The 17,191-nt window shown below is 40.2% G+C and overlaps 1 protein-coding gene across 1 annotated transcript in view; it reads left to right on the forward strand.

Annotated features, from left to right (window-relative positions):
* LOC146075184 (atrial natriuretic peptide receptor 2-like) overlaps positions 1 to 11,377 on the forward strand; it is a 130,734-nt gene extending 119,357 nt beyond the window's left edge. The window contains exons 21-23 of the mRNA XM_083184159.1: positions 552 to 650; positions 9,633 to 9,724; positions 10,717 to 11,377. Coding sequence (XP_083040285.1) covers positions 552 to 650; positions 9,633 to 9,724; positions 10,717 to 10,878 — 353 coding nt within the window. The 3' untranslated portion in view covers positions 10,879 to 11,377. The remainder of the gene's footprint in view (positions 1 to 551; positions 651 to 9,632; positions 9,725 to 10,716) is intronic.
* The last annotated feature ends 5,814 nt before the right edge of the window (positions 11,378 to 17,191 follow it).

The following is a 17,191-nucleotide window of genomic DNA, read 5'->3' on the forward strand; positions in this document are numbered from 1 at the left end:
CAGAATTCATTTCTTTATGTATGCCTTTTTTATATGTATTCACTCATTACGCAAAGGCCACTTATTTCCTCCATTATGTCAGCAGTAGTTTGAGTACAGCTGTCAGGGATATCTTTTTAATTATATTGATGAGTAGTCTTTTTTAAATACCAAAGTTGCCTAAGCAATCGATACTATATTTTCAAAAAAATTGAATCACAACTAACTATGGGCCTAATTCAGTACCGCTCACTAAGCAGTGGCCATTTGCTGCTTAGAGGCCCACTCGACCGAACATACCCCCAACCCCCCCATGGTAGCATAACCCCCCCCCCCCACCCCCCATCTAGCCATGTTAACATCACTGTATGGCAGAGTTACTGTACCTCAGAGATGGAAAAATCAGAATGAATGGGGACAATACAGTGTAATAAGTGTGGTGAGCTGTCAGGGGGTAGGGCCTCATGTCAACAAACACAACAGACCCCTGATATACATTGGCCCACCTGGAATCTTCCCTGTTAGGCCATTGGCCAATCCACCCCTAGTTTCAACATTATCATCATTTTTAGGACCTGTGGTTGCTGGAGTTGTTGGAACAAAAATGCCTCGGTATTGCTTATTTGGAGACACAGTGAACACCGCTTCAAGAATGGAATCAACAAGTGAAGGTGATATTGCCTACACACATATATATTTGTGGGTGGGTGTGTATACACACCCACACACACACAGAAACACCTATATTGCAGTACCAATGTTTTTTCGTAGAATGTTTCTATCTTGGGAATGTTTTTAGATATTTGTGGATGTTCTTATTTCTTATCTGTATTTATATTTTATATAGGCAGCATTTCCCCAAAGTGGACTAAGTGTAATTTAAGAATAGGATGAATTATTCCTCAAAAATAATCAACTTGAGATCACTCAGTTAAAAACTTTCTAAATGATTCAGTGATAAAATAAATGGTAATTTTAGTCTAAAACATTATTATAAAATAAAAACTTATCGACAAATGCAATTCTGTACAACTGCTACAAAACAATAGTTTTATTCTTAATATTGCCCCTTCATAGATGGGCTGGATGCCAGCCAATCCAGCTCATTCTGAGTTACATGTATCAATGCGTTTCGTCAGCATAGACTTCTTCAGGTGTGAATCTTGCTCTGTATACTTCTTTAGATCTAATAGCATGAATCAAATAGTGATCAAATGTTGGCCACTAAATAGCTTCTTATCTCTCTCCTGGTCTGAGCAGCTCTGGAGTCAGATAAGTAAACTACAATAATAGGTAGGGAATCCAAGAAGTATTCTGTGAGTATAGTGGTATCTTGCTCCTGTGCTCTGGACACCCTATTGTTATCAAATTCCATATTTGTATTTATTAAAAATATATATATATATATATTGTTTTATTTAGAACACATACTTTTTATGCAGTTTTATGTTCAAATTTACTTTGACCAGGTAATGTTTAAAAAAATCATATTGAAAATAATAATGATATAATAATAATAATTAATTTGTTAAGGAACCAGCTGAAAGCCTGCTTACTAAATTTAATAAATGTGAAAGTTAAAGTGGTGACTGCAATGTCTGTAACAAGGGAATGGATAGAAGCCTTTTACTCTTCTCTGATAACATTGTCTTACACCATCAGACCAAACATAACTTCAAAGCTATCAATGGTGCTGTGAAATGTGACAAGTGTCTGTTGACAGATGTTATGTTAACATAGGCTTACATGGAATGCAGGTTCCTTTGTTTACATACCCCCACAAAATATGCGGATCACTATTGATACAAACACAAGTTAGAGACTAGAACATGTGACTTGGGAGTTTTTATGTCTTGAAACACTGACACTCTAAATAAAAGCATTTCTCTGCAACGCCCTTGTCACGAATTGGCGACTCCCATCCGGACGATTCGGTAGGTTTTGCCATTCAGGGTCTATTCGTCTGTCGACTAGACACTGCCATCTTTCCAGGTCACATGACAGCACCAACCAATGCCATCTGTAGCCACTGTCAGTCACTCAGCAGACACACCATGGGGCATGAAAGTGTTAACTCCTCAAGCATCTGACGCCATTGCAACACTGTACAATATGGGTAGGGGTTGGCACTGGCAAAATAGTAAGGATGATATTACTTGATGGATCAAATTCAATATACAGATGGAGCCATCCTCAGCGTGTCTGCCAGCAATACAGTCCTGGTGGCTGACAAACCGGCATATGTGGACGCGCGAGCATCTCCCAAACTCGTACATCCATTGTGAGCGTCTCGAATGCAAGAGCGCCACATTCAGTGGCGAGCCTTGACAATGGTGCACTGAGGCCCCGCTAGATGAGGCTGGCTGTATCTGTACCAATATCTACTGCTTAGACTACAATGATCTGAGGTGTCTGGTTGGTGGTGCTTCCAAAATAGTTCAGCGTCAAAACTGAAAAAGTGAGTAACAAAGATGACTACAAATGAAGAATAAAAAGGTTTTGGGGGCACACTTGACAAATAATGATTGAATAATTAAAAACAATACTTTTATTAGGTAATATAGCTAAAATAGTGGTACGCTTGGTAAAGATTAATTTAATAGAATGACAACATTAAGAAAAATGATGCTGTCACAGTTTAATATTCAAGTGCGAAATGAAATACAGTAGTAGACAATTACTCCATGGGTTCAATACGTAAATCAATAGTTACATTTAGTGTCAATGATGTAACACAAAGATACCATTAATGCAGCATATAAGTACTTTCTTGCAACACTATCCTTAAGCATGTCTGCATCTCAGTGGCAAACGCAGGATTTTCAGAAGGGGGTTTCCAGAGGGGTGGAGCAAAGCACGGATGGACACTTAGGTGACCCAGTATATGCCGGGTCAGTTAAAGTATTATAGATAGACCAAATGTATATTATCTATATAATAAGTTGAAGAGTCTGTGTGCGTGTGTGTGTGTGTGTGTGCGTGTCCGTCGCATTGCGGACACACCGTGGCACTCAGAGACACCAAATTCAGCAACAAGATACCTCTGGACCCGGTGGTGTGCACCTCGAAGCCGTTTTTGGGAAATTTCACTTAGAAATTTAAAAAACATCAAGTTTCAATTTTCCTTCATTGATGATCTGGGAAAATATTGACGATCTGGGAAACCGTTGCGAAGGAACAACTCCACACCTGATTTCATTGCTGTCATTGAGTAAGAATGACACATTCTAACATTATGGTAAAGGCTTTAAACAATTAGGAAATAATTGATGATATACATAGACCACACATAACACACACATACACATTGTACACACACAACACACCACATGCAGTACAATACAAATCCATACACACTACAACACACACCCAAAAACAGTACAACAAACACACAGAACACACACACTTTAACATTGCCAGGATATGCAAAGCACACTACACACACATATATATGTAGCACACCTCACAAACTTACACATTCGGCAGATACACACAACACAACACAACACTCACAGTACAACACACACCCACATTCACTACAACACACACACTTAAACATTGCACAGATACACACAGCACACTACACACACAGATTTATACATAGCACACCTTATGCACTTACACATAGGGCAGATACACACAACACACACATAACATACCTCTAACAGCACAACACACAACCACATTCACCACACACACACCCAAAAAACAGTACAACACACACAAAACACACACTTAAACATTGCACAGATACACAAAGACACAACACACACATACTGTATATACGTAGCACATATCACACACTTACGCATTGGACAGATACATACAACACACACAACCACATACACTACAGCACACACAAAAACAGTACAACACACACAAACACACAGAACACATAAAAAATAATTTGCCGTTTATACAACAGTCTATACCGGCAAATAAAAACTGTACCTAATGTACCGTTTCTACTTTGTTCCCCATATCCGTCTCTCCAGTCCTCCAGCCTGTCACTGCGCTCCCCGGCCAGTTGCACTGAGAAATCTTTGTCCTGGCCAATGCACCCATTGATCAATACAAAGTGGGTACACTGCACTCACCCTGTTAGTCAGTTGGATATCAGGCACTGCTCTGCCTTAAGGGTTTCCCAGACTCTTTTGGTTCACAGATAATGTTTGGTCGATGGGCATGAGCGCTGCATGCATTTGTTTGAATGTTATGAGTGTAAGAAGTTGAAGAATAAGACTGAGATGAAGATTTGTCACGTTATAGTGTACAATTTACTCAATAAATCGTGAAAAGTAGAGAAGTAAAGTACAATCAAGAAATGAAAGTAGGATTAAAAAATAAATTCTGATTCAAACTGATAATTGTTTGGATGGCGGTGGATTGCGAAACAAATCTATAGGTGGAGGGGGTATGGATATTGTGGGTATAATTGGTGTTTGGTACACCTACAGGGGGTCCCCAGTTGATGAGAAATTTTCACTACAGTGTCACCGTAGGGGGATTTCCAATTGGGGTTCAGGTGGTTTTTTAGGGACCCCTTTACAATCCCGTTGGTCTATTCTCCTGGAGCCTACGGTCTCCCTCAGTGATTGACTATTATTGAGGGAGACCATAAGCTCAAGGAGAAGAGACCTACAGGATTGTAAAGGGTCCTTAAAAGACCACCTGGAACCCAATTGGGAATCCCCCTATGGTGACACTGTGACCGTGACACTGTAGTGAAAATCCCATCAATTGAGGGCCCCCTGTAGGTGTAACAAACACCAATTATGCCCACAATATCCATACCCCACCTATAGATTTGTTTCACAACCCACCCCCATCCAAACAATTATCAGTTTGAATCAGAACTTATTTTTTTAATCCTACTTTCATTTCTTGATTGTACTTCTATGTACACTTATATTTTTTTTACGATTTATTCAGTAAATTGTACACTTTGTAACATGGAAATTCTTTTTCTCAGTCTGTGGGGCAGATTTATTAAGCTTGGAGAAAAGATAAACTGGAGATAAAGAGGAGAAAAGGTAAAAGGAGATAAAGCACAGACAATCAGCTGTGTTTGAAAAAGACAGTTGGGAGTGGATTGGCTGGTGCTTTATCTCCTTTTACCTTTTCTCCGCTTTATCTCCAGTTTATCTCTTCTCCAAGCTTAATAAATCTGCCCCTTATTCTTCAACTTCTTAAACTCCAAACCTTAGCAATGCATCCATTGAAGATTGTGATGGCTGGATCAGTGGATTGGCCCGGCGGGTGTAGGGAAGAATTTGGCCCATTGCACCCATTCCCAGTGGTGCATTACAGTGGTGCGGGTAGCGTGCGTCGCGTCATGACATCATGTGGCCAGGCCCGCGGACCTGCTCCCAGGCTCCTCAGGGGCTGCCCGACTGTTTGGTAGAGATGCTCGGTGCATGTGCTTTACAGATCCCCAGACCTCAGAGACTGCTGCAGGCAGGTTCGGTGAGGGGAGTGGCAGTGGAAGGGAGCAGTGAATTTTTAATTAATTATGGTGCGGTAAGTAACGCCCACCCCGGACCCCATGCACTCAGCGCCTGTAATTACACACCCTAGAAACTGTACCATTGAAAGTATAGAAATTGAGGTGTGGCCACGTCCCTTTCTGATTTTGTACCGATTTCTGACCCTCAGATGTTGGAGGATATGTCATACAGTGGGTGCTAAATCTCAGGAGTGGATGTGGAATTCATCAACACATACAAGTTATCAACTCAGGAGCGTTGTGTTTCAAACAACAACACCACACCTGATTTCATTGCCGTCATTGAGTATCAATGCAAACACATTCTAACATTATGGTGGAATCTATAACAAATTACAATCTTAGGTCTTTGGCACAGCATACTGTAAGATGACATTTTTCAGCAATTTTGGAAATAAAGAAACCCCAAGGTTTTCCCGGGCAACGCCGGGTGGGTCAGCTAGTTATTAATAATAATAATAATAATAATATATACACACACACACATATATACATACATACATAACAGCAGTGTAGACCCCTGGGCATAGCAATGTATTGGGGCCCCTACCGATCCTCCAGCAGTAGGGGTGGGGGAAGCTTTGATGTCCAGCAGGTGGTAGGGGGAATTATATCAGTAGGGCCTGGATCAGTAATTTCCACTAATTACCCCTTTACTGCACAGATAGTGGGAGAAGGGGGCATTGGGCGGAATGAAGGGGCCCCGATACATAACTTGCAGGTTGGTAGAGGATGTTTAATATGCAGAGGAGGAGTGTATAGTGGAGTGGGCTTATTATTCGTAATTTTCTGGTGGGAGGACAGCTTGCTTGTCTGCATATATCTCCAGTTCCCAGAAATATATTTCTTAGATTTTAATGGAATTAAAATCTAGAGAATCCCACCTACCAAATGGTATTGGGGACTAGGGGATCAGAGTTCAGGAGGCAGAGCAATCTGCCAACGAGTATATAAAACTACATACCAGGTGTGTGGAGCTGGAGCAGTAACCAGCTGCTGGAAGGCTGATATCTCTGGTTCTGGGAACAGAAGAGACAAGCTCCTATTGTCCATCAAAGGGGGAGAGTCCCAGATTTTGGAATATACCCTCAGAAAAACTCTAACTCAGACAGAACCTGAAATATCTGACTGGGAAGAGCAATTAACAGGCTTGGATGGGGACCACTGTTTTGAAGTCAGATATCTCCGGTTTCCAAGGGCCGATTTTTAAAATTCTTGTACCCATGGAAAGAGGGGACCCTCAGCTTTCAGCCTAGGGACCTTAGACTCCTGGGGGGGTTTCTGGGTACTCAGAAACCCCCCCTGCGTGCACTACTGCTGAGCTTCTCAATCAGATCCAGTCCGCCTAGTCCGGATACTCCTCTGGAAATATATTCTTCATTCTTCAGCTCTGATCCAGTCATCTGGTAAATCTCTGGATCATGATTCCTCAGTCTTTGGTTTCAGTCCTCTTGTCTAGTAATTCTCTGGATATATTCTTTCAGTCTTCTGATTTAAGCTCTGGTCCAGTCATCTGGTAATTCTCTGGATAATTTACTTGTCACTCCAATTCAGTCTTCATCTCATATGTATTCTGCAGTTGTCCAAGCCAGAGAGAGCCCAGACAGGTTGTGATCTCCACATCCTTATGGGGGATCTTTTTGGAAACCACTCAATGTGTTAGACTCAGCGCCCCTGTCCTTGGTAATGTCAGCCTCTTTCACTAGTTACTGGCATCCCTACCATTGATGCACAAGTGCTACATAAAGTCTGCCAAACAAAAAACACTAATGTGAAAGCTCACTTTTTAAGGTTAATGGCAGTAAAATAAATGTGGTGTATACTGAAAACAGACTTAATATTTACAGCCATAGAAGCCATCCATATACTGTTGTATTGTGGTTCCATGCCCAGGGTGTCCCTTGTGAGCCTGCTGATCATAGAAGTCTCAAAGGCCAAAAGCTCAACAAACAGATGACCATGCAGAAGTATGCCATATGAGAAGGTCAGTTCATCGTGGAAGGCCAATAAAGACTTAAGGTCATGCAATAATTCCTTGGAGGAAGAAGGCCAGCCATGCATTACAACACAAGAATTGGCATGTTGGCAAGAATGTTGGCAGAATTAATCGCTTAGTGTGGCATCATGGATCTCCTACATGAGTCTAACAGAGACGAGACAAAACTCCATGACATCCAGGTCATCATCAGCATCAGGGACACTCGAGTCCTGGAGGTCAGCATGTTATAAGGTGCCAGTGTCCTTACAATTTTGTATACAAAATCCAGATGGTACCTTTTGAGCTTGAGCATGAAATGTTGAATTAGGAGACTAGTGAACACTGATTGGTGCTCTGTCCCTACCAATACTGGATGTGCAAAGATGAATTTGTGAAACTTTTGACAAGTAAATACAAGGACCAACACTTCCCTTTCAACTTAAGTATAACACAACTCAGTCTCACTAATGGACCTGGAAGTAAAACCGGTGGATTTGTTATGCCACAGGCAGACAGTACAAACACTATGATGGGAGGCATCAGCAGAAATCACAACAGGAACATACAAATCAAAACAAAGAAGCTTTGGTCTGGAAGAGAGCATAACGTTGAGGTGGAAAATAGCAGCACCATGACAGTCCAACTAACTCCATTTAATTTTTCTTTGTGCAAAAGCGGGCATAGTCAGGCGGTGGCTTCACTGTAGTTTGGAAGAAATTTCAGTAATTTAGTCATACCCAAAGAGGACTTCAGACTCAGCTCATCTGCGTGGCTAGGCATTTGTGGGATAGCATATGTCTTGCCAGGCACCCAGCATATTGAATTTAGGAGGTGGCCCAGAGTTCAGTTACTCTGAAATGACACTTGTCAGGGTTTAACTGCTTGTTGATTTATCTTAACGATTTCTTTAAAAAAATTAAAAAAACCCTATTGGAATCTTAAATCACTATAGGTTCGTTACATCTTTATAACTTGATGTTGTTCCAAATGTTGACATACAGCGTACTTTCATGGAGCCTACACATGCTATCCTGGCATTACTTTCAATAATAGCAGTATCCCCCCACAGATTGCTAATTTAATCAAGTGTTATCTTGACCCTCAACCCTCTGTTATCATGTTATTTATCAACCTCACTATATAATGGGGCAGATGTATTAAGCCTGGATAAGAGATAAGCTGGATATAAAGTGAAAGGAGATAAAGCACCAGCCAATGAACTTTGATTGAAAATGACAGGAGTTGATTGGCTGGTGCTTTATCTCCTTTCACTTTATTTCCACTTTATATCCAGTTTATCTTTTCTCCAAGCTTAATAGATATGCTCCAATGTATGCTCCTGTTCTGTGAGTTCATACATCTGATACCATTTAATGTAGTGCAAACAAATGGACCCCTGAAAGCCCCGCATCTAAAAGTGCTGTATTGATAGTAATGGCTATTTTCATTCTTTCCCTCTTGAATATCCGATGTGTTTACTACCCAAATTTAAGGGTGAAAATGCATATTTATGTCCTATGTTTATTTATCACCACATGTAGTGTAAGCAATAAGGGGGAAAGGGTGGCCACCCCACTGCCTGCATGTTCTATATCAACCCTCATACACTGATCCAATTTGGGCTGACAGATTGGCCCAAATCGGATGAGTTTGACACTTCATCCGACCCGATGCGCAGCCCCGTGCGCCTGGGGCTGGACCCTACAGACTGAACCTGCTGCAGGTTCAATTGGTCAGATCGGACCCATCAGCGGCACATCGTGGATGCTTTTTAGCACCCGCGATGTATCCAGTCGGATTCCGAGGTGTGTGCCAGCGGTACTGCACCGCTGGCACATACCTTTCTGCGTGTCCTACCTCTGGGCGATGGGTGCTGAGTGGCAGTGGGTGGTGAGGAACAGTGGGATGGGTGGTGATCAGCGGGACGGAAACGCCGGGCAGCGTCAGGTATTAGAATTTTTACCTTAATAGCTTGTGTTCAGAAATGTGCACTTAGTGGAAAAGTGTTCAAATGCAAAATAGTATGTTTCACTCTTGCATTTTATACCTTCAATGAGCAAGTAAAATATAATGCTGGGCCATATGTTACATATTAAGTGTTGTAAGTATAAATAAGTGCTTTAATGAATAATGTCAATATGTATTACAGAAAATATCTTCATTTTTCAGCACTGAAAATCCAATGCAGCTCCAGCAGCTATGATTTCCTGAAACAAATTGGAGGATATAAACTGGTATGCCGTGGGACATTATCAATCAAGGTATTTATATAGGCCATCAATATTAAAGGGATGTTCCATGCTAAGTTTTAGATATTTCTGAGAATGATGGCCACACAGCCATATTATAGATTAGGACAGTGATTGCATTGTTGCCAATATATATAATCAGGATAGCGTTCAATATAGATCAAACAGTCTGTTATTATCAAAGTTAGATGTCCCGGTGGCCACTTTACAGTGGTAAACAGTATTACAGTAAAAAATATAGACCCCCAAATGCATCCTAGTGCAATAATATCTAAATATAGTTTGTAGAATCCAATAGCATTCCAGAATGTACACATATCAAATACTACGGCAACAGTATGCCTTATCTTGTAGAGGCTGGATCCAGCTTTCAACAACAACTTTCTGGTTGAAAGTGTATGGGAAATATTAAGGTAATATATAGTGTCATATTTTATTACAAACACACTATAAACTTACTGTACATTCAGTACAGTAAAGTGGACCTTATCTGAAGAGCAGCAGTAAGAAAGCAGTCTAAGATGGAGCCAACCAATAGGAGAACACCTGATATGTTTTGTCCAATTTTTATGTTCTGGATTTCATCAGTAGACCGCTTCTTCATCTGACTTTAATACTCTGGACCTCATCAGGAGTGCAGAACATAAAAGTCAGACAAAATGTGCTGAGGTGTTCTCTTACTGGTTCTTCTGTTGGCTCCATCTGGGACTTTTATTTGCACAAAGACACACACTGATTATGGACTCCTTCACCACTGTTCTACTAGTTGAATATTCACAAAACAGTAACTTTAATTTTTTTCATTCGGTTGTACCTATTGTTGTGGGAACTGACCTTCCCTTGAGTAGCTGCTTGACAACACCCCCCCCCCCCCTTCTAAGGCGCCTGATTTTACCCTTGATAATCTCTTCTACATTTCAAACAATCTTCATACTATTAGTGATGATAATAATATACACATATTTACTTTGTAAACCTACATAATGTGCATTTATTTTGTGTAGGGCAAAGGAGATATGACAACTCATTGGCTTGAAGGCAAGACCGGTGCACCAGCAAAGAATATCAATCCAAATACATCAGAAGTCAGTCAAGAAAATGAAAGAGAGTCATTTCATTTGATACCTGGAGTACTATCTAATGATGCTCTGTCCACCTCATTCTGAAAAATGTTTACTTACTGAACCTCTGTGTGAGGTCTACTGTTCAGCAATAGGTTGGTCACATGCTATGATCTATGTGCAGATCTACAGGAAAGGAATATACTGTAGGCATTGTGTCAGGACAGTGAGTCAAACAGCTAATAGCAGATTGGCCAGTGTGAACTATTTAACTATCTTTAAACAAGAGGAGAGGGTCATTTATTGTAAGTTCATATTTCAAGAAAAGATTTAAACTTACAAATGTAAGCATGAAAAGGGTGTAGTGCTAGACGTTCAACATAATTGTTCTTATATACAAGATGAGATGCACTTAACTCTGTGAGAAACATGTTTACATTTTAATAATTATTTTTAATAGTATCATATTCTTAATTATAGATCCCTTTAAAGTGTCTGCAGCAGGGCGGCCATGAGGTATGCCGGGCCCAGTAAAATTTGGGGGTGTGGCATAATTGCGGGAGACGTAGCCACCTCCCGCAATTAGGCCACGCCCCCAAAATGTTTGAGGGGGTGAAAAAATACTCTAAAGTCGGGGGTGTTATTGTGTCCCCCCCCCCCCCTCAGCAGCAGCAGCACAAACCTACAGCATGTGCTGTGCTAGTGTGCTGACAGCAGGATCAGCATGAGCTCTCATGCTGTCAGTGAGACAGTCATGCTGAGCCTGCTGTCAGCACAGCACATGCTGTAGGTGTATACTGCTGCTGCTCGGGAGAGATGGAGGGGGAAGGGATGGCTAGACCGGGGCCCCTGCCGGGTCCCTCCAGCAAGCCCGTGCCCGGGTAATTAGTACCTGCCCCCCCCCCTTCTCGGCGGCCCTGGTCAGCAGTACCGTACATTGATAAGCAATGCTACTTACATAAATATACTGTATAGTATAAAGATAAACACAATGCAACCAAAGGGTGAAGTAGAGGAGGAGTTTGAGCGACTCACTATGGTTTGTAGAAACAAGCAATGATGGGTTGTGCTGGAGTGGGGTGGGGGAGTAGGAAGCCAACCAGGAGAGCTAGGAGAACAATTGTGCATTGTTGACAGGTACAGTATAGGGGGCAGGATAGAGTGAGGAAAAAAGGCTATGCATTTGAGGGCTCCTTGTCTAAGGGGCTGATGCAAAGTTGAATGCATATTGACAAAAATGTTAAACGCATTGCATTATCATACAGTATATGTGTGCCATCAATGCAGATACAGTAGCACCTATCAGCCTCAGAGGTAAACCAGCCAATCCAAATAAGCAAGTTTATGCTGATGACCTACGTCATCATTGTATCTTTGCACCAGCCTTCAGACACCTGCAAATGATTTAGAAGCAAATGTACAGTATTAAGCCTGGTGAAATAAGTATGCATAAAGGGTTTATAAAGTATTATAAAGGTATTATAAGTGTGCAGATGACTCAGCTAGGTGGGGTACTCCGGAGTGTTCCTCTGCACTCCAAAAGAGCCAATTGGATACAATACAAAGTGAGAACCCTTCAACAGCACACCGTATAGATATGTTTTAATTTCCCTGGTTGCTCTAGGGATGTCACAGAAAATAAATGGTGCTCACAGTTTCTGGATGGATACAGATGTTTTCAATAGGCAAGTTTCTCCACCATGAAATGAGAAAGTATTCTCAAGTAGAAAGTAGTTTAAGACCCGCTTTGGGGACACTTTGTTCAGTGCACATTTTATTGTTATTTTTTTGAAGTCATTTTGGTTGTTTGACTATGTATTACATATAGTATTATGTTATTGGATATCTATCCAATAACATAATACTATATGTAATACATAGTCAAACAACCAAAATGACTGTAAAAAAATTAACAATAAAATGTGCACTGAACAAAGTGTCCCCAAAGCGGGTTGAAATGCCTCAGCCTGAACCTGTGGTGGACTGGCTGGCATGGAATATCTTTCTCATTTCATGATGGAATCTATAGAAGAAACCTGCCTATTGAAAAAAATCATTATTCATCCAGAAACTGTGAGCACCATTCATTTTCTATGACATCCCTAGAGCAACAAGGGAAGTTTAAACATATATTTTTGGTGCGCTGGTGAATGGTTCTCATTTTGTATTGTATCCAATTGAAGTGAAAAAAGTGTCTGGTACTTTATCACCGGCCAGTCAGCGCCCAATTGTCATTTTTTAAACCCAGTATGCAACTTGACAGTTAGAAACTGATTGGCTGGTGATAAAACCCCACCCAAATCCAATTCTCTCTGCACATTTTACATCTGCCCCCCTGCAGTGCACATGGTTTTGCAGAAGGATTTTGTCAGAAAGAGTGAACTAGCATAAGGCCCAAAGTACCAGCCACTCTTTATAATCTGTTCCTTAGTCTCTGATAGATGTAAACTGTATGTGACTGCTGGCATATACACACTCTTACTGTAACCCACTTGTTAGACACGTCTTTCCACTCTCGTCCGTCCTCTCTTGTCACTAAGCACATGTGCATAAGCACTTATGTGTGTGCTAAACACATTCAGCTAATAGGTTATACTGTATAATGGAGATTTCTGTAAAAAAAATATGGTACTTATGTAGTATCTGGGCGTCCGATTTAGAAATCGGATCGGATCGCATTGCATTGCATGCGACCAAATCGTATGCGATGCGATGGTCAAGATTTTTCCATAGGATTCAATGTTAAAATGGTCTGAGTCCATTTTAACATAGAATTCAATGGGAAAAAGGGGTCCTTTTCCTTTCCCCACTATCCAAGTGGGCATGGAGTTGGATATAAACCTGTGGCGAGCATATCGAGCCACCGAGCCCGAAGCGTGGCGAGCGTAGCGAGCCCCGCGAGGGGACACAGAATACTTTTTAAGAAATATGCGTCCCCTCGCCACGCTTCGGGCTCGGTGGCTCGCTGCGCTCGCCACGCTATATAAAATCAACTCTATGCCCACTTGGATAGTGGGGAAATGAACAGGACCTTCTTAGCATTGAATCCTATGCAAAATCGCATCGAATCGCATCTGATTGTATGCCTTAAGGTAAGGTATACAATCACAAAATCGGCAGCCCAGATACTACATAAGTACCAAAAATATATATAATTCTGCCAAGTCATTTAATATTTCCATTTAGAATAGCCTGCCAAGTAAAGATTATTAGTTCTGTGTAAAGCACTAAAACACATTCAGCTCAGTTACAGATTAAGTGAGAAGAAATGAAAACAGACCATTTTCCCTTGGAGAGTATAGTAGAAAAATAATTATTAATTTCTTACTATTTCAATTATACGTAGTTTGATGGCTGCCTAGTCTCTCATATCAAATAAATGATTGAATTCAATGAGCGGAACAATGTGGAAACAAATTTGATAAAATCTAGCACTAATAATTTTCTGCCTGAAATGTTACATTGTTATACTGTATTATACCTTTTACTGTTATACTCACATTGTTTAAGATACAATAGTTACAAGAAGGGAATATATTATAATGTGCAATATGTGTCAAACCTGAATATCATATGGTATGGGTGGCGGAAGCCAAACCTAAAATTGCCACAAAAAGCAGTTTGTACAATGCTGTATGTTAGAACTGTTTGTAACTTAAGCAGTTTTCTAATTGGACTATGCGGAATACCCTCTAATGCTCTGATTTCAAAATACACAGGCTGTTGTTATATGTGGTTATTCATGTTCAGTTAGGAAGTAAAACATTGCGGAATGCCAGTGCTTATTTATGTGCTAGAGTGCGCTAATTGTCTGGATACTAGGCTAGGGCTTTCACACTGCATGCTCAGTCTTTGGCACGGCTCCCAGAAAAACTAGCGACACCAAACAATTCAGGAGCGCCCCTTTTATTCCGTTACTATTTTCTTCCTGACAATGCTATTGCAATTCTCATATCTACATTTATGTCTCCGGGGGAAGCAGGATTGGTTTCCATTTTCCATTTTGCATACCGAAAGCTTTTTACTACAGTGGTCCATATGCATTCAAGAAATGTAACTGATGTCCAAATTGTATCCATGCAAAAATATAGAAGAGTTCTTTTTTGTGCATCCTCCCTAAAGCCCTCCCTCTGTTGATCTGAAATAATAACAGAAGCTATATTTTGCATGCTGGCTGAAGTAGGTGTACTTGTTAGGTTGAGGATTTAACCCATCGTATTCTGCATTGCAAGTACACTGTATTTTAAATGCCAAAACCCAAAAGTAAAGCCTGTTATTATGTTGCTTTCAACAGCTAATACATTTGCAGTCTAAAAAGGTGGATCCTTATTGCACTATGTAATTCCCTTAAAAAGAGGAAGTGGCCCCGCTGTATATATATCGTATATTTATTTTAGAGAAGTGAACTATGAAAGAAGCCGGCAGAGATGCAAATAATGAAATGTTATGTATAAAGCAATATGAAATATCAAATGTGACATTTATAAGACTTAATAATGGCTTTATTATACATGAAAGGAAATGATTGAGATAACTTTTAAAGGGCTACAGAGCATGGAAAAAGTAGGTTACTGCAAAATAGATTTTTGCCTTTGAAGATATGTGACTTATCAGGCATGTTCAGGTGAGTGCTGTTTGGTCCCCTATTCAAATAACCTGATGTTATGTCACACAGCAATGGAAGCATGGCAGACCACCTGTGGCCTTGGAAGCAAAATTAAGTAGCTGAACCAAGCGTTAGACAGTCCTTACTGACACGTGTTACCCTTAAAACCACTTACTGTGCAATTTTTTCCTTCCATCAGTGTCAGTCTGACCTTTAATGGAACAGTGCTTTACAAAGGTATCTGGAGCAATGTACTCCCTGTGTTGGTAATTGTATAACTTAAAAACTAGCAGTTGACTTTATTTTCTTTTTGGCCAGATTCTTTGTACATAAGTTGATACATTTTGTTTATATTGGGCTATATCTCTCGTTGATAGAACATGTTTTGGTTTATATAAGTTAAATTATAGTAGCTGCTAAAAATAAACAGTTATTCCTACAGTAGTAGCATTATCTATGACAAAATGAAATCATTAGCTCCATATGTGATCTTTTAAAATGTGTCAGTGAGTAATGAGTGCACCTGTGCACCACCCGGGAGACCCGGAAAACATAAGCTGTTGGGGGTCCAGGAGAACTGATGTTTTGGAACCACTGTTCTATAGTAAATACAATTTGTCTCATCTAAGTCACACAACAACTATTTAATATTTTATCAATAATTGAGCAACACGCAATGCTGTATATTGGTGTAATAGCTCAAGTGAAACACAATGACATTGCTTGGAGATTCATGTAAACCATACAATAATATAAATATGCATAATCATAATGTCTGTTTACAGAAATCTAACATATGTATGTCCACTCTCAGTAAAAGTGTGTTGCATTTAAGAAGTACAATTGGAATGGTTGAATAAAATAATATTTTTGTTATATTTTTGTGAAATGTGTAAGTTTTTGTACAATACAAATGTAAAGGTGTTTGGAATGCAATATTATCAAAACTACTGTACCAATGAGCACAGCATTTCTCATTACAAATAGCTTTATTTGTCAGACAATGATGGAGAATTGAACACAAGTCACTTTTTGTGTGTTTTTACTGCTCCCCACCCAAGTATTCTCTGCTAGGGAGATGCTGAGAAGGATGCAGCCACTATTGGCTGAATGGCATACCTGGGGGATAACAAAGGGTTTTTCTGGTAGCAAATTATAACAAGGGTTCAGTATGTAAAGAGTGCATAGAAATATCTTATACTAAGGATACAGTTGGTGCAAATGCATAATGATAATGATGGCAGCTATTTAATCAAGAATATGGATGGTGTGGCACAGCTGGATAGATGCGTACAAGCGGTTATCAATATTTTATTACTTACATGCAATACAAGTATAATTATTTCAGACTAGCATTCATCTCTGCATCAACCCAAATGTGTATAGTTATACATTTCTGCACTCTTGGCCACATTGCAGGATTCACTGAATTATCTAAGTGAGAAGAGTTGCCCCAGCCTCAGAAGTATAACACTTTCCACATCTGACTGCACAATTGCTAATTATTTGTTGAATATAATAGTCTGAAAAAAAATTAAACTGTGAAATTAGCATCTACATTTTGTGGGCTCTCCTTGACCCAGTTGTTGTTCTTAATTTATTTATTTAAAATCTAAAACTCTGTACTTATTAGGCCTTATATTAGTCTAGGTCAGAGGTTACCAAACGCAGTCCTTAAGGCACCCCCAACAGTATAGGTTTTAAAGATATCCATGCTTAGGCACAGGTGACTTAATTAGTACCTCAGTCAGTTTGATTATAGCATCTGTGCACAAGCAGGGATATCCATAAAACCTGGACTGATGGAGTGCC

This window comes from Crinia signifera, chromosome 1, assembly GCF_055691185.1.
Source record: "Crinia signifera chromosome 1, ASM5569118v1, whole genome shotgun sequence".
Classification (NCBI taxonomy): domain Eukaryota; kingdom Metazoa; phylum Chordata; class Amphibia; order Anura; family Myobatrachidae; genus Crinia; species Crinia signifera.